Source organism: Exophiala bonariae (assembly GCF_035927105.1).
Source record: "Exophiala bonariae strain CCFEE 5792 chromosome Unknown scaffold_37, whole genome shotgun sequence".
Lineage (NCBI taxonomy): Eukaryota > Fungi > Ascomycota > Eurotiomycetes > Chaetothyriales > Herpotrichiellaceae > Exophiala > Exophiala bonariae.
In genome coordinates this window covers 87,097-107,335 of record NW_027042512.1, presented here as the reverse complement: position 1 = coordinate 107,335, position 20,239 = coordinate 87,097, and the positions used below count along the sequence as shown (strand labels likewise).

Below are 20,239 nucleotides of genomic sequence, written 5' to 3'. Positions count from 1 at the left end.
TTGAATTCGCGGCTGTCTGATTCGTGGATTGATTGCTGCGAATCAGGCACTCGCCATTAAATCACGACCAAGGATATTGTTCGGTTATGTTTTACTCTTAACGGGCCCCGACATCCACGGATGATAATGGTCGGTGGTGTGATGATTCTTGCCGTGGCCCGTACAGCCTACAGGAGGGCTAGGTAGGTATGAACTGGATCATTGTTCGGAGTTTTCGCGGGCGAAAGATCATTGCTCTACCTGCATGCCTCCTTGCTTACCTACATGCCTTCAGTCTAGAACCTACCTATCTTGGACTGGATGTTGGCATGGGTTTCACCTCAGAGTCCTGGACTATTCTCTAGGTCTAAGTGTGAACACCTCAGGTAAGTGCATACAAGCGACAGTGTACAGGTCACCGGGAGGGTGAAGGATGCCTCATCTGCCGTCAACAGTAGGGGTGTTCAGTTGAAAACTTCTTTCAACAACTAATGATCCTCATGCTGCAAATGTTATTATACACTCCAGAACCCTCTTCGTCCGCTCAATGACGAAGCAATGTATCAACGTGGTAAATAATGCTTTGTATGGCAGTCCTTAAATTATACTCTAACTCGTAGTCAACTCACGATCTCCCCTTCCAAGCATCAACTAGAAACTCCTCAACACCCAGCAGTGGAATCTCCTCTCTCCACCGATCCGACAATCTATTCTCCTTCGGCATGCACAAGACACCAGCAAGGTAAAGCCTGCTGAACAGCGCACAGGTACTTTCAGCCTGACCATTCATGTGAGACGGATCAACTTCCTTCTCCCCAGGCAGAGGCAAGACGGTCGCCCTTCCGCTCTCGAGCATCTCAATCGTATCATGCGTGACCTGGAACTTGATTCCCCCTCTCACGCGCTCCGCGATCTTCAGGATGTCGATGAAGCTGATGTCCTCGCCGACGACGATGCTCCATTCATCCCATTCTCCGCCATTCTGCGCCACGTCCAGTAGTTTGACCAAGTACCGCCCCACATCCACCGTGTGCGTCAGGCTGATCTGCTGTGTGCCGTCGCCGGGGATGGCTGCCCGACGTCCGTAGATGTCCAGTACCCATGTGAAGGGATCCATATTTGTCTCGACATACGGCATGCCTAGGTAGTCGACGAAGAAGCCGTTCGCGACACGGGTGTATTGGAGTGGACTGGATGCGAGGAGTGAGGCCGCGGATATCCAGTGTTGTACAGATGCATCGAGGGAGAGGATCCTGGAAAGTTGGGGAAGGTGTGTTAGTGTCAGCTCAGCTCCTTTAGCCTCCTCGTGGTCGCGTTGAGTGCGGCTAGTAGGTTGGCTGGTGATGTCGACCCGGCTGCAAAGGCAACAAAGTAGGGAGATAAGGGCAGGCTCACTCCTTGACGTTAACATAACCAAACTCGCTCGGGATAAACCACTGTAGAACCCCATCTTCACTCTCGTTTGCCTTGATCGCCGCACGAATGAGATTCATCTGCGCCTCGCTCGTCTTCTCATTGATGGTAATCGTCGAGATCACTGTGTTGACACGATGGCTCACCAGCAAGTCCCTGAGACCATCGATCTTGGCTGTCGAGTAGTCTGCTTGTATATGTTCAGTCCCGTGCTCATTGATACGCGGGCTCTGTTCCTGTCGGATGTCGTCAGTCGATCCATATCTTGAGTAGACGCTGTAGATAGCCGAGTTGAAGGAGGATTGGAAAGCACGCGATCCTTGCTTTGCGCCCGTACTAATGACTAACGGAAGGCTGTACCCTAATGCCAATGCTTCTCTAGAAACAATATGAAAGCGCGGTAAGGATCAGAATCTCAAACACCTGAGCAACTCGACTTGCTGAGCCCACGTAGCTAGAATCGCATCGACAGGCAATGAAGATCGAGAAAACACTGATCCTCCTCCAGAAGTGTTGGCCAACGACTCGAGCGAAGGGTACAGGCAGCCGCTTGAAGACCACACCGTGCCCAAGATATCAAGCATCATGCCACTTACAGATCTCGTCAGCACAATGACCTTGAAGCGTTCGCGATGCAACTGCAGTTGCTGCACAATCGTCTTGCCGACCCCACCGGTCCCGCCTGCCACGGCCACGACCATGGGTTGTGGTTGTGCCATGGTGAGTCCGCTGTCGAAACACAGCGCTGCACGTTGAAAGAGATCGGATATGTTTGATCCTTGTCGCGGTGAGGGAATGCTTGGACACTCGATTTGTACGAGGATGGCCAAGTCTGAGTGATGGAAGAGCGTCTTTTGGTCTAATTACGAGCCAAATACGGGGCGGGACTAAGGTTGCGCCCTTTAGCATTACCTAACCAATTTATGCGATGGAGCCAGTCCTCTGTGAGGATACGTTATATTACTATCTCGATCCCCGAGCCATGTTCATTCCATGTTCATTCCATGTGACCCGAGAAGGTTGCTTTTGAACCTTCGCATGGACTTTGGAAACTCCCCTGATAATGTATACCTATTTCACTCCCGTACTCTATTCTTCCTCGCGTTGATGATATCGACCAACTCGGTGGTGGGCTGGATGTATGGTATTATTGTATTTCTAACCAGCGTTCTTTGCTCAAATGCATAGGCAAGACCAATCAACAATTCCTCGCTGAAGTGGGCGCCCAGGAAACTGATTCCGAACGGGATGTTTGGTGCTGTTACATTCAAATTCCCGAAAGAGTTGGTGATGACTTCCGTGTTGGCAGGATATGACCCCAATGGAACACTGATGGCAGGTGATCCGATCAACGCAGGGAAATGCGAGGCAAATCCTGTGGGTAAGACGAGTGCATCGAGTGAGTAGTTTGTCAAAGCCCCTGTCACGCCTAGTGGACCTGCCAGGTATCTGTTGAGAGTGTAGTTCGACCAAAATTCGGGAGATGTGTTGTCGAAACCCAGCTCGATTGCTTCATCCCAGATCATAGTATCCCGCTCAGGAAAGTCCTCAAGAGAGAACGATTGGGTAAAATTGCGGAGATCAGCCACTGAGTATATCTTGTTGGGATTTGAAGACAGCTGGGAAAGATATTCCTTTGGGAGATCACTTATGAAATCCGCTTCAAGCACGACGCTGCTGAATGGATTTTCAATTGCCGCTTGATATCCCGTGAAGTTCGTGTTCTCAACTATTATAGCGCCGGCTGATCGTAGGATATTGAGAGCATCATCAAATGCAGCAACAATTGGTGCAGAAGAGTTATCGCTCGAGAGGTCGATAACATTGCGCGGAACTCCAATGCGTTTCCCACGAAGTGCCGAGAAACTGCAGGCTGCCACATAGTTTGGTATGCTGTCAAAAGGTATAGCATCGGTATAATTGTCATAGGAAGACTTTCCCGCAATCGCTGACAGTATATAAGCAGCATCCAAGACTGTACGTGCCATAGGCCCTACAGTGTCTTGGTGCTCCGAGATAGGAACGACGAGGTCTCTTGAGGTTAATCCGACGGTGGGTTTGATTCCCACAAGGTTGTTAACGTCTGAGGGTGAAAGAATTGATCCATCAGTTTCCGTGCCCAGACATGCAAGAGCAAGACCTATTGAACTGGCCACACCACTTCCTGAAGATGAACCTGAAGGATCCTGACCAGGATAGTATGCACCTTGGGTTTGTCCTCCTAAGGCAGACCAGCCGTTGCTTGTATTGAAACTTCTGTAATTAGCCCATTGGGACAGATTTGTTTTGCCCAAAAGTATAGCTCCCGCTTGTCGGAGTTTCGCCGCCATAGTACTATCCCTAGGAGCTTTCGCTCCAGATAAAGCATAAGATCCAGCTGTGTTGTCCATCTTGTCTGCTGTGGCGATATTGTTTTTGATCAGTATGGGGATTCCATGCAACGGACCAAGAATCTCTCCTTGCGCTCTTTGAGCATCTAGCTCTTTAGCGATTGAAAGAGCATCCGGATTGAGCTGGGTCACTACATGCAACGTTTCATTGACCTCCATTATTCTTGAGATGTAAGCCTTGACCTATTAGCAAATGAATACATTTGTAGAAATCAGATTATTACTTGGACCACATCCACACTCGTAAACCAAGATGACTCATAACCAAGAATAAGATCTTCCGTTGTCGCTTCTATCAATGGTGGAAAAACATTGCCGTCAATGGCAGTGGTTGCATTCCAACCACTTGGAGAAGGTCGTGCAGCAACAAGTTGATTGAATAAGTGACAAGCAAAAGTGCTCACTTTCCATAGATTTATCCGTGATATTGCCATCGTGCTGGGTGTACACAGTCCTGCTGGGAGCGTTGGAAGCAGCAGCTTGATTGAAAGCATTGTAACAATAGACGGAAAGCTGCATTATTTCTCTTCAGTGATATCACATAGAACAATGATGTCGTCTGTGAATGGTGTTTAGATTGTAGATCACACTTTCCCAGGTCGGGAAGGTGAGAACATCCCAGGCTGTGGCAGATGCTTGCAAGCCCTGCCGTGATTTGTAGATCTCTATGGGTTGCTTGTTGGTTGGAGGACAAACAGGGAAGGAGGAAAGGTCGAAGGGTGGGGTTCCACGCTAGATCCTGTCCCCACTTTAAAGCTTTATCATTTGAGTCCAAACCGATTGTCAAGGAGCCTCGCGAGACTCGGACACAATCGTTGACAGCTGTCGAGACATCGAAATGGGCTCATATAAGGGCTGAGCCCTGCTGGCATATCGCATTGGATCCCACAGTGTGACAGAAGCAGATTAAAACATCTTTGCACGGGTATTTTGTGGTTCTAGGTGGCAATACCTCTTCGTCGTGTCGCGAGGCGTTTCACTTCTTTTATAAGTCCGACAAGAAGCGGGAAACCAATAGGACCTAAGAAAGGTAAATACACAGCAACTTTATGCTCGTCCGGGAAGTAGACTTGGCCGACCATGGATTTGTCGAAAAATGCTTTCTCGCTATCAATATATGCCGACTTCGCGTGACCCAATGCTGCTTGCCAGTGGCTGCCCAGAAAAGCATGGCTACAAGCAGTGAGATTGCCAATAGTATCGTCGACCAATTGTGCGACATTTTTGGGAATGGGGATGTTGCTGAGATGTTGAGCGAGGCGTGAAAGAGAACCCAAACCTGAAGCCGCCCTCAGGTACAAAGTCAGGGCGGATAGTCTCGTATAGGCATCTAGACGAAGATGAAGAGGTAAGGTGCTCCCAATATCGTCGACCATTGAGATTCCTAGCAAAGACAGCAGTTGTGCTGCAAAGAGTTCAAATGGCCTATCAAGAACATTGCCGCTCAAATGATGCGGCAAAGTCGTATCACCGTGATCTGGATGAGGAACCAGCGCGGGGTTCAAAATCTGTATTCCTCCCCATTGAGGAATCAACCATGATGTCGTGTCGAGTCCTGCAATACCTAGAGGTACCTGGTCTCGAGAAGGGACATATAGAATGAAATTAATAGTTGGGCCATCCCCAATTGATGGAGCCAAAGGCCACTCTGCAGCATTGACAAAGGCTGTTAGATCATGTTGCTGGAGTAAAGTGGCGTTTCGGACAGCATCAACAGCTGGGTGTATAGCAGGTGAATAAGCAGAGTATAACTGGATCTGAGTGGTAATCTCGAAGTTTGCAGTTTTGGAAAGTGCACGGACGAGAGGGTGGATGTGATCATGTAAAGCCACCTGTATGTCCCAGCTGGAGGGTAAACCGCTTGCGGTAAATAGTGAAAAGGTCAGGTGGAACTCCGGGGACGACTTGTAGGCGCGATTGATCTGCTTTTCGATACTCGTGACAAGATCGTAGGGCTGTGATTTGAGAAATGCTTGAGCGTTCTGATTCTGAGTTGTGGATGCCACGGTGTGAAGCGCAGAAGCAATTTGTTCAAAACGGAAAGTTTGATACAGTGCCGTTGCAAGATCTCTGGTAGCACCAGTAACAGAATGGGATGGAATATAAGCAACTGCGGTGGTTGTAGGAGTATCCAGGTCAAATTTGAAGGCTGTAGACGGCTCGACAAGGAGCTTCAAGGCAGGTTCCCCCAGATCCTGGTTTTTGATGTCACCACCACACCGTTGACTCGTCGTACCCTCTTTTTTACCAGGAGAAGCGGGCAATGGGTCAACCAAATGCAGACGCTGATGGAGAGTGGGATATTCATTCAGGTCGTCTAGAATCTTCTGCGTTTCGTGTACAATGAGCTGCGCTTCTGCACAAGAAAATTCAGGAGCGCTGATCCAGATATGCAATGGATAGGCAGAAGGAGCATTCTATTGGAACAGTTAGCGTCACCGAATTTTGGCAGTAGCAGAGGCCAACGCACTGAACCCTCTGCCCACTTGAGCATTTCCTGCAGAGGCAACTCTGCTCTGTATATCGAGGTGGTCTTCCACCATGTTGGCAGGCCGAGGAAGAGGATAACAGCCCAGAATGAGAAAATGACTTGGGTCCGCAGTCGGATTGCTTCAGGCTTCTCTGGTGGAGGTTGCTTAGGAGTTGTGCCGGCCGCGGTGGCATCGGAAGAGGACCCCATGTTTCAAAACTCTCACAGACGGTGGTGGAAATGATGAAGCGTAGCCTTCATTTTATGTGAGTACTATGATGGAAGGTTACCATATATAGTCAAAGGACACGGGGATTCATGTTCCATGCGGAGGAGTTATTTCAACATGGCCTTGGCGAGTCATGCCTTGCCAGGAACGTGGATGCATGACTCGGCATATCTAAGTTTGATGACTAAGACGATCTCGACTTTGACGATCGTCATCAGTACCTCGTAGAATCGAACCGTAATGACTACTACATCTTGATCAATATTGGTCCACTATGATATTGCAATAGCACTTCGTTGGTTGCCTGCAGCAATCAAAGTCCGGATATGATTGTGAGGCGAGTCTCATCGATTGGAACACACCAGTCCTCTTTAACTCCTTACTCGAGAGCGGCATTGAAAATCTCAAGCACCAGCTCTTATTATGGGCAAAGGTCATTCTTTGATTCTCTACTGAGTTCAGCTCTTGGACCGTGTCCCTTGAGGTCTGTAACACATACCAAACATCTGCCTTATCCTTCAACGACAATCTTCAAAGCTGTGTCAGATGTCTCGGGTTATCCGACATTTCTTCCCTTCACCATATCTTCCAATGTCACGACTAGAGACCAACAAGGCTATCCAACTCGTGCGAAGCTGAAAGTTGGCTATGCAAAGCTCGGCCTCGAGGAGGATTGGGACAGTGTTGTTCGTTGTGATCCCAAGGCCGGGGTCATCGAGGCCAAAAGCAGCGAAGAGAACAGTAATGGTCTGTTTGAAGTGCTCAACACCAAATGGGATATCAACCCATCGACAAAAGCTGGAGATGATCAAACATCTGTTTGTTTGACGGTTGATGTCAAATTCCGCAATCCTGTGTACGACCAAATGTTTTCTCAGGTGGAAGGCAAGGTTGCCAGCTCCATGATCGTCGCTTTTGAGAAACGGGTTGAAGAGCTACAAAGACGAAGGTGATCAAGCCATGTCGGTAATCGAGGCCAGACCACTTGGATACAACTGCTCCTCCCTCACTCGGTCTAGCCACAATCTTGTGACGTCCAAGGTGCACCATGAACACCAGAACCCGACAATGAAGATAGGGGAAGCTGTAGCCAAGAAGGCGCAAAAGGAGAAACGATCATCACGAGATAAATACGGCATCTGTGAGGTAAAAATGTCAGGACTTGAAAAAGTATTCAAATTTGAGAGCGAGTATGGCAATATCAAGGTCGAGCATCACACCACCAGCTCACCCTGCAGGTCGATCAGATCTGCATTGCATCAGCTTCAAGCTTTACTACGGAGTGTTCGGTATATTGTAATTTTATCCATTAGATCTAGAGACTCGACTATGACATATTTTGTATGGTGCATTGCTCGTAGCGCTCGCTTTGTGTCTGAAGACATCACCCTGATATCACAGCAAGTCTGGTGCGATTGTTTCAATAGTATCAATGGCTGGCGCATAGTGAAATGGTGTTGACCAAAGGGTTGTGTATGTGGTGCAGGACTGAGCACTGCATTCGCGGTTGGCTCGATATGGAATCTCGGTTTGTGGCGAGCATGGCATCTGCATAAGGCGGTGACATCTGGGTGTGTCACAAAAATGCTGGCTAGTGAGAGGAGGAGTTGGCCTCCAGGTCTCCTCTTAGGCTCGTTCCGGGGCTCGAACCAGGAGCCCAGAGGGATGGTGCGGGGCTCTCGGGGCTTTCGGGGGCATATTGGCACCGGGAGTCTAACTGCCTAGGTGGGGGTTCTAGTTAAACTAATAGGCAGGGGTTGGAGCCATTAACTCTCTTTTGTGTAGGCCAAGGATGCCCTTCGCCAATCATCAATCCAAACCGACCTGATCACACCTTGTATCCAATCAGTGTGCGTTGCTGCAACCTCACTTATGTATGCTGACTGGCAGATAACTGACCTGTAGCCGCCCACGTTCTGGTAAACCATCCTAGCTGGGCAATCGAAACATGCAGATTCGGTGCGCCGTCAACTCAAAGTCCACCTGGACTCGGACATGGACTCTGACTCCTGGTCTTATCCAACTCACACTGCACCTCTTGTGCTGGCCTTAAATTGCTTGCCTGCAATACAAGAGCAATCGTAATCTTCCTACCCGACCTCTGTGTCTGTGTTGCGTCGTTTCATATGTCGCTGCCTCACCGTCTATGTCATGGCCAACTGGCATGACCGCCCTGCGACCGCCGCTCTCTACCTGGCGATTTGTCTGCTGACAGTCGCCCTTCGTCTCACCTCCGCCCTGCCCACAGTCGCTGGTTCACCTTGCGAATCGGTCTGCGTTAACGCTGGTGACCCAGTGGAAGATGTAGTCTGCCTCAATGCAGACTATCAGAACCTCGAGAATGGCCGCGCTTTCCAGAAATGCGTTTCTTGCCAGCTAAATTCGACGGCCGTGGATACTGCGAAGAATGAGACGGACGTGGAATTTGGATTGCGTACGTGGAAAGACAGAACATGGGCGTAATGATAACATGCAATGGCTAAACATGTCCCAGTGGCTCTCCGATACACCCTTGCAGGATGCATGTTTGCAATTCCCATCCCGCATATCTCCATAAGCAGTCCTTGTCAAGTGAGCTGTGCCACGCTCAACGACTCCATCGGCTATCAGATTACGAACGACAGTTCTATTCTAAGCCCCAGTAACGACGAATTTTGCCATGCAGGGCGATTTCCGGACAACGTTATCAACACATGTGCCTTTTGTTACAGCTTCATCCCTCAGCAACTGTTTCTGGCAAATTGTTAGTATCCATATAGTAAATTCGTGTGATGAAATCATGTTGCTGATGATCGTGCAGTCCTGCAAGCTCTTCACATCAACTGCGTGCAGCCACACATTGCTGGGCGGCCATTCTTCCCCGACGCGAATGCCTTATTCAACGAGACTTTGATTGCTGGACCAGCACCAGTGACGAGTGGGTCATCCTCTGGTGGTGGTCTGCATGGTTACCAGCTCGCTCTGGCGATAGCATTACCCATCGTTGGAGGTATTCTGATCATAGGCAGCACGTGCTGGTGCTGCTTCATCTTTACACGGAAGCGGCGCCAGAAAATGGCTGCGACAGGACGCATGAGCAAAGTCCACGATGCAAATGCCGATCAGATGTATACACCTGTGTCACCAAGCATGAAGAATGTCGAGGCATGGGGACAAGGAGAGCCACCACGCGAGATGCACGTCATCAGTCCAACCTTGTTGCATGCCAAACATCCCAGCCCTGGCCTTGCACAAGGAAGATGGAGTCATAATACCGGAGGTTCTGAGCAAGGCACTCCTCTGAGAAATAGTTTCCAACAGGAAGATATTGGCCCGGGATCGAATCAGGTTCGGGACCCAAACCTCCATGACCTATACTTTGGTGTGGACCAGGAGCCACCAGAGGCCTCTGGCCCCAGCACCACCAACGGTCAGTATTACGACCAGCAGGCGCGTATGCACCACCCAGAGGATGAGACCAGAGGCCGCTTCATCTGAAATGCAGTTTTAATCAGTGTCGGAAGCTGCCGGATGGACCACTATTCATCCAACGCGTGGAGGAATAGTTCTTCTGAAGAGGTTTCGTTATCGGTTTCTCGGGCTCACTATTTATTGTCCCTCATAGAAGAAGCCAGCGCTTTATCTTCGCGTATGATTTGTACTATATGATGGCGCTTCTCTGTGCCACGATCTACCTACTGGCCATGTATATGCAGAACCGCAGTCCACGATAGATCCACCAAACAAATGTGGAATCCACAAACAGCGAGTGCAAACTTGAGTGTGGAGTTGTAATCTTGACCTTTGCAGTCAACTTTCCAGCCTGAGTGTCTTTCTGTCAGACGCGGTGACAAAGTCTTGGCAAAGCTCGGATCAGACTTCAGGTTCATATGGCATCGGACTTGAAGTTCATCGCTAAAGTTCGCCTTCTACCACCACAGTCTTGACATTCCAGACCCTCAATCAGCCCCCTTTGCTTGATCTTTTCTCTGCTCTTCTCTTCTGATATCTGTCTTCACCTCAATGCCTTGAGCCACACTTCCCTTTAATTTTTCAACTTCTCCCAACCAAAGTTTCATTCCCATCTACGACAATGGCATCAGCTTCCTGGCTCAATCAGGATTTCGGAGATGATGACGAAGAGTCTGACAATGAATTCAATCCCGCGGCTGACGGTGGCTCTGATGATGAGGACGCAAAAGACTCAAAGCCTGCTGCGCTCAAACAACGCTCTTCCTCCTCCCCTCGTCGTTCCGCCTCTCCAAGAAAACACAAGCGAAACATTGAAGAAGACGATGACGATGATGTGAACCCTTCCGGAAATGGAGCCCGCGACCTGAATGATGATGACGATGGGAAGGAAGACATCGATGACGCGCTGCGCGATGACGAAGACGAAGAAGACGAGGAGGAAGACGAAGATGAGGAAGTCATAAATCGACCTCGAAAGCGCAGGCGGAAGGGTCTCAACCAATTTTTTGAAGAAGAGGCTGAAGTTGACGAAGATGATGATGAGCTGGAAGCCGACGAAGAAGATCTTGGCCCCGAGTTCATTCAAGATACCCACCCTGATGATGATCTGCCACCCGAAGCTGATCAAGATGACCGAAGACATCGAGAATTGGATCGCCAGCGACAATTGGAAGCTTCCATGGATGCAGAGAAGCAGGCTGCAGCTTACAGAGAAAGATATGGTCGCAGAACAACTACCGCACTCAGTACCAGCTCTTTTGTCCCACAGAACCTTCTCATGCCCGATGTTAATGACCCAAGTATTTGGGGCGTCAAGTGCAAGCCTGGCAAGGAAAAGGAGATCATCATTCGGCTCATGAAGAAGTACAGCGACTCGCTGAAGAGTCGAAATCCGATGCGAGTGTGCTCATTCTTTGAACGAGGTGACGGACCAATGGCTGGATACATTTTTGTTGAAGCTCGAAGGAAGCTTGATGTCGACGACGCACTTAATGGCGTGGCAGATGTCTACCCTCGTTCCAAAGTGAACCTCGTCCCAGTCAAGGAGATGCCGGATTTGTTGAGAGTCAACAAGACAAAAGAATTAGAGGTCGGAGGTTATGTTCGTATCAAGAGAGGCATTTATACCGGCGACCTGGCAATGATTGAAGATGTCGAATCCAACGGTCTCGATGTCAATGTTCGACTGGTACCCCGATTGACCTACGGTATGGAGGAAGATCAAGGACGTCCAAATGCTGATCCCAAACGCAAACGTCCCAACGGCTTCGGCGCACCACCCATCAATCTTGCCAATCGACCTCCTCAACGTCTCTTCAATGAAAACGAAGCCAAGAAACGCCATGAACGATTTCTATCACAAAATCGAGGCTTGAGCAAGAGAAGTTGGGTCTACAGGGGTGACACCTACATAGACGGCTTCTTGGTGAAAGAATTTAAATTACAGCATCTCATCACAGCAGATGTCAATCCCCGACTTGACGAAATCACCAAACTTACCAGGACGGCAGACGATGGTTCGGAGCACCTTGATCTGGAAACCTTGGCTCACAGCTTGCGGAATGGCAATATAGAGGGTAGCTATCTTCCCGGTGATGAGATTGAGGTATATGAGGGTGAACAGAGAGGTATTGTCGGTCGGATTGAAGCAGTGACCGGCAACATCATCGCCATTATGGTTTCTGAGGGTGAACTCACTGGTCAGCTTGTTGAAGTACCCGTCAAAGGTGTGCGGAAACGCTTTAGTGAGGGCGACAACGTTAAGATCGTTGGCGGCAGCAAATATCGCGATGAAGTCGGCATGGTTCTGCGGATCAAAGACGACAAGGTCACGGTACTCACCAATACAAGCAATGAAGAGATCACCGTGTTCAGCAAGGATTTGCGAGAAGCTACGGATGCTGGTGGAGGTGGAGCGGGTGCCAGCAAGTTTGACGTGCAGGAATTGGTCCAAATTGAGTATGTGTCTCCCATTCTCATGATTAATAACAGGTCTGACAACATGATAGTCCAACAACTGCCGGTATCGTGATTCGAGCGGATCGCGAATCCATTCGTATACTCGATCAGAATGGTTCAGTCACAACAAGAATTCCTTCTCAAATCTCGACGATCGAGCCTCGCAAGAACACAGTTGCAACTGACAAGAACGGTGCAGAGATTCGTGTTGGTGATGTGGTGAAGGAATCCGGTGGCGAGGCGAAAAGTGGTTCAATCCTTCACCTTCATCGAGGATATGTTTTTGCTCACAACAAATTGGGGATTGAGAACTCTGGCCTGTGGGTAAATCGAAGCAGTAACGTCATTACCACCGCCGCCAAAGGTGGCCGTATAAACGCGCCAGCAACAGACCTTTCCAAGATGAATCCTGCCTTGCAAATGCGAAATCGACCTGATCAGTCTATGGCTCCTCCTCAACGCCCTGGACGTGATCCGCTCCAAGATCGCTTAGTTCACATCAACAAGGGTATTTATAAGGGCACACGTGCTATCGTCAAGGATACCACGGTTTCAGATGCCAGATTGGAGCTACAGACAAAGAACAAGGTTATCCAACTTCCCAAGGACCACCTTTCCATCATCGAGTAAGTTATGCTTCTATTGCAGTCGAATATCAAACTAACAAGTCTACAGTGCCAACACCAATAACAAAACCAAATACGAGGAATGGATTAGGATGAGAGGTGGTGTACCAGCCATGCGTTCAGGGCAAGGAGCTCCAGGTTCTCGTGTTCCAGATGGTGGATTTAGCGGATTTGGTGGACGAACACCCATGCCGATGGGAGATGGCGGTAGAACACCAGCTTGGGGATCGACATCTCGAACTCCAGCTTGGAATGGACCAGGTGGCTCAGGACTCGATTCCAGTCGCACACCATCCTGGAAGGCACCATCAGGTTCCCAGACCTCATATGGTGGTGGAGGCATGACCTCTTATGGAGGCGCTGGAAATATTGGTACTACCGGAAGTCGTACTCCAGCTTGGAATTCCGGAGCAAAGACACCTTATGGCGCAGGTGGTGACGGCTTCGGTAACACGAATTCTGGGTTTGATGCCTTTGGCGCAGGTTCAAGGACACCAGCATACAATCCATCATCATCACGTACGCCAGCGTGGAATGGTCCTGGTAATGCAGCATCAGCGCCCACGCCTGGTGCACGACCATACGACGCTCCCACCCCGGCAATATCTGCACCTACCCCGGCCCGATTTGACGACGATGCATACACTCCTTATCTTGCAGCACCTACTCCCGGAGCCGCTCAAGATGCACCGACCCCAGCTCCGAACTTTACAAAGAACGCAAACAAGGAGCCGCTAAAGCATAACCGCCTGCAGGCATTCGATGCACCAACACCGGCTGCGAGCGCTCCCACTCCATATGCTTCTGGTGCATTTGACGCTCCAACGCCAGCAGCCGGTGGACCTAGATACGTCGACGATGACGACGAGGATTAGACCAGCATCTCTTTTTCTAACTATCAACCTCGAAGTCTTGAACAAAAAGCTTACTCATCCTTTCACCTACCTGTATGCTTACACCTTCACCATGTTTATCATCGCGCCCAATCTGTTCAAGCCCCGTGCTCAGAACGAACTCGTGACAAGGGTTGGGTCAGCTACTGCACAGCAAAGTACACTTTGGCACGGGCGAAACAAAACAATCTCTGTAGTTTTAAAAAGCATTTAGCCGACCTACCTACATTTCTGGCTATTTTCTCAGGGCAGCCGGATTACATCGCATCCCAATTGCCATCAAAGTGTACACAAACATCCAACCATGACTCTGTCGCAGACCCAAAATGTATCCTCAGAAGATGCCAGTGATTTGAGTGACCGTGATCTCCTTGCGAATTAACTCGTACACAACTTGCTAGGCTAGCCGTGCACGCGCTCCCTATTCCCATTGACCCGGAAAAACTTCACATGCCACGCATTGAACCATCCTCTCTAGTTACCTGCTATACTTCTCATGCCTTACACTTCCATCGATCTATGTTGTTCATGCAACATGCAGGTCCCACAGGTAGTCCCATTCGACGTCATACTCGTTTCCAGGACGGTCGATGTCCATGGTCCCTCCGTCCATCCATCAAAACAACCTCAACCTTAATCCCAAGAAAACTATGCTGCCTATCTCTACTCCGTAGCCGAGGAGGCAGCTGGAGAATATCCGTTCAAGGCCGCGAATCTCGTTCGTAAAAATGGAGAGTTCCTCACCGCGACTTGCGTGTTGTGTGCCTTCTCCAGCCGACAAACAGACAGACGGACATAGTTTGGGACCCTGAGTTACCGAGAAACAAATTTCTCTTCTTGGTCTTGGGAAGAATACGATTGGGCCGCGGCTGGAAAGGATAGGGTCAGGTTTACCCGTTGCTGTATATCTACCCACCTGGTCGTGATCTTGATCCTAGAACCTTGTCTGTTGATATTTGTACGAGATAGTCTGTTCGCCTCGTGAGTAAGTGAGTCAGGGAATCACGGTCCGCCACGCCACGCCAGGCATCCTCACTTCACTTCCCGTATCAGGGCCGCGGATTCGACACCTACACAGTACGAGTAAGTAGTGCATGTGCATGCTACCGCTGGCTGACCTCGTTGGGATGTGATCCGTAGTGGCCCCAGGCTGGGATTCGGGAGGTAGGATAAGGTCATTCACACCTCGGACCCTTGAGATTATTTTTTTTGGAGCATGGCATGGCATGGCATGGGTCCTGACTCTTGAGGGTTGAGTCGCGTCCTGGCATGTCACCAAGTAGGTATATAGTGCGGGTATCAGGTAGGCAGGCAGGGGGAAAACCAGGGAATTTCTTCGTGACTTGTCTTGAGCATTGTTTCTCGTATAACTTACCAGGCAGGGGATAGACACAGGGTATGTTCGGAGCACGAGAAAGAAACGATATCTCGTGAGATAGACGTGGGAAAAAGGGAACGGTGGCCCATTGACGGGTATTTTCCCGTCCGTGCCTTGCGAGTCGCGAAAGTCGCTCTCAAGGAGACTGGGATACGGATACTAGCATGTGCAGAGAGGTAGGCAGGGTCTCAGATCCTACACAAGCGATCGAGTACGGGCAGGGGAGGGGAGGCCAGGGGAGGGCTCAGTGAGTCTAGACGGAGTTCGAGTTCCCTGGTTTATCATAAGGCATTCCACCACCGGTCAACTGAGAAGGGAATTGAACCTGAGGCCCTGTCGGGGATTAAAAAAGCCCCCCAAAAGACCTCGGTAGGAATAACGGATCGCGGGACCTCGACTTTCCTTCCAAGCTCGTGGTGCCTGTTTCGCGTAGAGGCGAGATCAATCATGGATCTCTTGGGGGCTTAAAATTTGCCCGATGGAAATTTTCTTCATAATTGCCTGTGGAACTTGTCCTGTCTGAAGTGAAGTTCAGATGAGTGACAGGTAGCCTGATAGATATGGGTGGGTAGTACTCGTAGGAACACATGAATGTGAGTAGGCAGGTATTGTTAGGGTCGAAGCACCAATAACCCTGGATGTAAATGGCGGCCGCCCATCAACGACATGCCTGTACTTCGTAGCTGGTATATCGTATCTGCATATTTCGGATCGGGGAAAAGGAAAGTGGATGTGGTTCGTCTAGTTGTTTTCTTCGGGCAATAATTTAGTTCGTTTATAAGCCTGGTAGAGGAATCCTGGGTTACGGTTCTAAACCATTGCTTTGGGTGTTCAACAAGCCCACTAACTGACTACGAGTAGGTTCAGTATCTACGGTGTCGCATCTTGGTGTGTTCTTCGATTTTCGTTGTTGAATGTTTGTTCCCCTGGCTTCCCTTGTCATGTAATTCAAGGAGCGGGTATGGTCTGCCCCCAATTTATGGATACCTCACGAAGAGAAAGATCTACGCGAGACATTCCATCCGTATGCAGTAAGAGGGGCCTTTCGCGAACTCTGCTGTTGTCTTTCCGAGCGGTTCGTTAATGAGTTTGTTGTTGAATTCGAGTTGAAAAGTTGGAAGATTTGTTAGTTCCGAGTCCACCATACCATGGTACGAGTACGGATCGAGGTTCAGAAATAAAAATAAAAAAATCCCCGATCTCGAAAAGGGAATATCTCCGAAAGGCGTTGAAGTCCAGGTCTTTCGTGGATCTCGGATTTACGTTGTCCGTCTCTTCTACCATCGTGACGGGTTTTGTGGAATTTCGATTTACAAGAGTGGACAGCAACAAACAAAGTTCGACCTGATTTTCCAGTCTACGGAAATTTTTGATCTCTCGCTTCGAATTAAGCGTGTTGAATGCGTGTTGAATGGGACTGCTCGTGAGTCGTGAGTGATCTACAAGTACGACAGTTCACGAACGGGACACGACTACTGAATCAGACGTCATGCAGGCCGTGACTTCATGAGTCGCTAGCCTAAGCCTCGTTTCCAACCCTCATTGAACTGCAGTGCCCACCAACAGTGACAATCAGGCTCCGCCTCGCAGTATCCATTCGACAACCACAACCAGTACAACGTCGACCGTGCCAATGGCCACAATTACGGGAACTAAAGCGATTGCTAACACTACTACACCGCTCCGAGTTCTTGTGACCGGAGGACTCGGCTTTGTGGGTTCTGCGATCATTCGAGCATTCACAGAGCAACATCCCGAATGGGACTTGTATATCCTCGACAAGGCGCTACGTACGGAGCCTGAGCCTGACGAAGACGACCCGCTCGATCTACTTGGAAGTTGTAAGTTCGTCTACTTGCAGGCTGACATCACAGATGAAGAGCAGGTGAGAAGGACGCTCGAAGAGGTGCAACCTCAGGTGGTTGTGCATACGGCAGGCATGATTCCTGGCCTAAGTGAGCGGTAGGTATTCCATTTCTTCTGCTCGTATTTGATTCTCTGGGTTTTTGCACCAGCTATGCCATTCGTGATGAAGCTGGAAAATAGTTCCGGTCATCACCCCCTCTTTCTGTCAAAGCCTTAAGGCTGCGCCCACAAAAAAGCTCGCTCGGTTCGATTAGGTCGCTACAGCCGAAAAATTGCCCACGAATGGATTGTGGATTGCTGACGATACTCATGTGATAGATATCTGCGACGTCTCGAGGGTGTAGTGCGCAGGGTCAACGTTGATGGCACCCGACATGTGGTGGATGCAGCAAGAAATAATGGATGTAGAGCATTAGTCTACACGAGTAGCTGCACTGTTGTGACTGATGATCTGGACGGAACATTCCCGAATATCGATGAACGTTGGCCAGTATCGAAGAAATCATCCATCTACGGTGAGAGCAAAGCGGAGGCAGAGCAGATTGTTCTGAGCGCAAACACCCCACCAACAACTGCTCAGATGAACCAGTACCAAAGTGTTGGTAATCATGGTGGCCTTCAGGAACATTCAATGTCCACTTGTGTGCTCAGACCATCGGTGATTTTCGGAGAGGGTGACAATCAGCTCATACCATCAATCCACGCCTGTATCCAGAAAGGGGAAACTCGTTACAGAATCGGAGACGGGAACAACATGTGGGACACGGTCTACGTGGGCAACGTGGCCGATGCACATGTGCTTGCCGTTGAGAATCTGTTGCTCCATCAGCCAAGCTCGGGCTCGGAGGAGAGTAACCATACTCGACGAGTGGACAATTTGGGAAGTGGTGGCGGTGAGAGTGGTAGTGCCGCAGGCGAGACATTCTTTATCCAGAACAACCAGCCGATTCCATTTCGAGACTTCAGCCTTGCCATTTGGAGGGAGTTTGGACACATCCCACCAGGGTTGGAGATTCCCATCCCAGAGGGATTGGCGTGGATACTGGGCCTTGTCGCGGAAGCCTTCACGCGAGTCTCTGGGCAAGCGACCACCCTGTGTCGTGGTAGCGTACGGGACGCTTGTGCGGTACGGTATGCCTCTGGTGACAAGGCTCGAAAGATACTCGGTTATCGTCCTCGAATAGGGCTGGAAGCGGGCCTGAAGAGAAGTTGTCGGGTGAGTCCACTTTCAGAGTCGTACGATGGTGATCATGTTCCATGTTTTTATTTTTCGGTGGACCGTTGTTCAGAACGGGTGCATGTGACCATGCAAGGCTGCGTTTCGGGGTACTAAATTTGGACATTTTGCACTAATTAATGCAACGCTGATCAGGATTATGAACGACGTTACCACAGGCAAAAATCTGGTCAAGCATAAAATGTGTCGCAGGAAACCCAAGTTGTCGGAGATTGTCATAACGGGGATCCAGCTAGTGTTTCCAGTGTGCAGTCTACTAACTAATGGAGACGAGGTTGTTTTAGTAGGGCGCCGTGAGCTGCCGGCGCACGGCAATCTTTGCAATGGGGACTTACTCCATATGGAGTATCCGTAATTACTCTCCGATAGAGATGGCTCGTGCGAGCAAAGGAAGAAATCATCAATGACAACGACAACTCGTGTGAATGCTTCAGTGCACGCGATAATGCTGCTGCCTGAACAACCTTTAATTCTCCATGGACCGGGGAAGATGAGGAAGAATCCGCAAAGGGAAGGATGAGTGAGAAACAGGATTTCGTGCATAGCTCTGACTCCAATGGAAATGGTTGAGATTCGTGGACTGGATGAAAAAGATTGATTTTAACAAGCGTAATGCTTGCTGGTTGATCAGAAGAGTTTCCAGCAATTGGGGGCCATACTCAACTGCATGGAGTAGTACATGGCAGTTGGGATTGATTATCCATGGGCACGAGTCATTAGCACCTCCTGAGTGCTGGCTCCTGGCTCCTGGCTCCTGCCACGTAAGTCTTTGTAAAGTGAAGGGCCGGCGACGGAGTAACCAGCTCCATGAAGTTGATATGATGGCGAGATGGAGTCAGTAAGAGCATCAGCCTATCTACCGACTCCGTCTCGTACTCCGTATCACTCTTCTGGTACGAGGGAGTCTCACTTGAGCTGAGTATGTACCTCGTAGACAAGTATTCATGTCAAGCTTCAATCCACATGGTTCTGTGGCACAGTGGCTGATGACGGCATTGGATAAGAGAGTCGTGGAGGGTCAAGGTAAGGAGGAGGTCTGAAGTGGGAAATGGAATGGTCGTCTCAAGTTTGGGCAGGATGACGTCGATATGGCTTGGCACGCCAATAGGATGGCCAGATGGGCCTCCCAAAGTGGATTTATACCCTCCCGACACGCTCCTTGTATCACCCCTTTTCCTGAATTTCCGGCTGCTTTGCTATTTCGCACTTCTTCCTGAGCTCCCTCCCCTCTACTTTCGCTCTCCCCGGTTCCTGTTTGGTGATGCTGGTTGTTCTGGTTCCTCTGTCGTCTCTGTCAGAGTCTCTGTGTGCCGAATCCGATCCACTTGGTCGTCTTCTGCCGCCTTCTTTCGAGCTTCCTTCGCTCTCGCTAGCCCCATCCTCACTCGCTTCACTTCATCGATCTCTCTCAGTCAATCATTCATCGTCAATTGTGACCCATCGCACCACCACCGCCTCTCTCCAGTCCATCGTATCCATGAGGCGCAACCCTGCTCTCCAATCTACAGATTGTCCAATTTGGGCGACGTACCCCAATGGTCTATCTCAGTCTGGATCCCTCTCATGCACTTTCCTCCAACGCCTCCAGTCAGACCTTCCAAGATCTCTCTTCCCCGAAACTCATTTCGCAAACTTCATGCTTGTACCTCTCATCTGACCTCGCCAGAGTTGTGACCGTACATACTTACACCAACTCCAACTCTGGGATCTCATCCGTGATTCCCCGTCCTTAAGCGATTCAAGGTCTACCTTGCTTCCATCACTCTTGGTAGCATCATGGATGTCAGTATACTCGTCCGAGCAATCCCAGCATAGACTCTGTTTTTCCACAATTACCGCCTTGACGCC

The 20,239-nt window shown here is 49.7% G+C and overlaps 7 protein-coding genes across 7 annotated transcripts; 4 read left to right on the top strand and 3 right to left on the bottom strand.

The window, feature by feature from the left end:
* Window positions 1-604: 604 nt before the first annotated feature.
* On the bottom strand, window positions 605-2,111 carry LTR84_009246 (uncharacterized protein; the record flags this gene model as incomplete). Its single annotated transcript, XM_064852786.1, has 3 exons — window positions 605-1,334; window positions 1,375-1,770; window positions 1,816-2,111. The coding sequence occupies 3 exons, from the start codon at window positions 2,109-2,111 to the stop codon at window positions 605-607; spliced, it is 1,422 nt and encodes a 473-aa protein (XP_064701011.1).
* A 357-nt stretch (window positions 2,112-2,468) lies between these two features.
* On the bottom strand, window positions 2,469-3,941 carry LTR84_009245 (uncharacterized protein; the record flags this gene model as incomplete). The annotated part of the gene is made up of 1 exon (XM_064852785.1): window positions 2,469-3,941. One exon carries the CDS (start codon window positions 3,939-3,941, stop codon window positions 2,469-2,471), a length of 1,473 nt encoding a protein of 490 aa, XP_064701010.1.
* Window positions 3,942-4,720: 779 nt separating this feature from the next.
* Window positions 4,721-6,462, bottom strand: LTR84_009244 (uncharacterized protein; the record flags this gene model as incomplete). Its single annotated transcript, XM_064852784.1, has 2 exons — window positions 4,721-6,199; window positions 6,253-6,462. The coding sequence occupies 2 exons, from the start codon at window positions 6,460-6,462 to the stop codon at window positions 4,721-4,723; spliced, it is 1,689 nt and encodes a 562-aa protein (XP_064701009.1).
* Window positions 6,463-6,807: 345 nt separating this feature from the next.
* On the top strand, window positions 6,808-7,434 carry LTR84_009243 (uncharacterized protein; the record flags this gene model as incomplete). The annotated part of the gene is made up of 1 exon (XM_064852783.1): window positions 6,808-7,434. One exon carries the CDS (start codon window positions 6,808-6,810, stop codon window positions 7,432-7,434), a length of 627 nt encoding a protein of 208 aa, XP_064701008.1.
* A 1,198-nt stretch (window positions 7,435-8,632) lies between these two features.
* On the top strand, window positions 8,633-9,958 carry LTR84_009242 (uncharacterized protein; the record flags this gene model as incomplete). The annotated part of the gene is made up of 3 exons (XM_064852782.1): window positions 8,633-8,915; window positions 8,976-9,224; window positions 9,282-9,958. The coding sequence occupies 3 exons, from the start codon at window positions 8,633-8,635 to the stop codon at window positions 9,956-9,958; spliced, it is 1,209 nt and encodes a 402-aa protein (XP_064701007.1).
* Window positions 9,959-10,553: 595 nt separating this feature from the next.
* On the top strand, window positions 10,554-13,892 carry LTR84_009241 (uncharacterized protein; the record flags this gene model as incomplete). Its single annotated transcript, XM_064852781.1, has 3 exons — window positions 10,554-12,391; window positions 12,442-13,017; window positions 13,067-13,892. The coding sequence occupies 3 exons, from the start codon at window positions 10,554-10,556 to the stop codon at window positions 13,890-13,892; spliced, it is 3,240 nt and encodes a 1,079-aa protein (XP_064701006.1).
* A 3,029-nt stretch (window positions 13,893-16,921) lies between these two features.
* Window positions 16,922-18,487, top strand: LTR84_009240 (uncharacterized protein; the record flags this gene model as incomplete). The annotated part of the gene is made up of 2 exons (XM_064852780.1): window positions 16,922-17,250; window positions 17,473-18,487. The coding sequence occupies 2 exons, from the start codon at window positions 16,922-16,924 to the stop codon at window positions 18,485-18,487; spliced, it is 1,344 nt and encodes a 447-aa protein (XP_064701005.1).
* Between the last annotated feature and the right edge of the window lie 1,752 nt (window positions 18,488-20,239).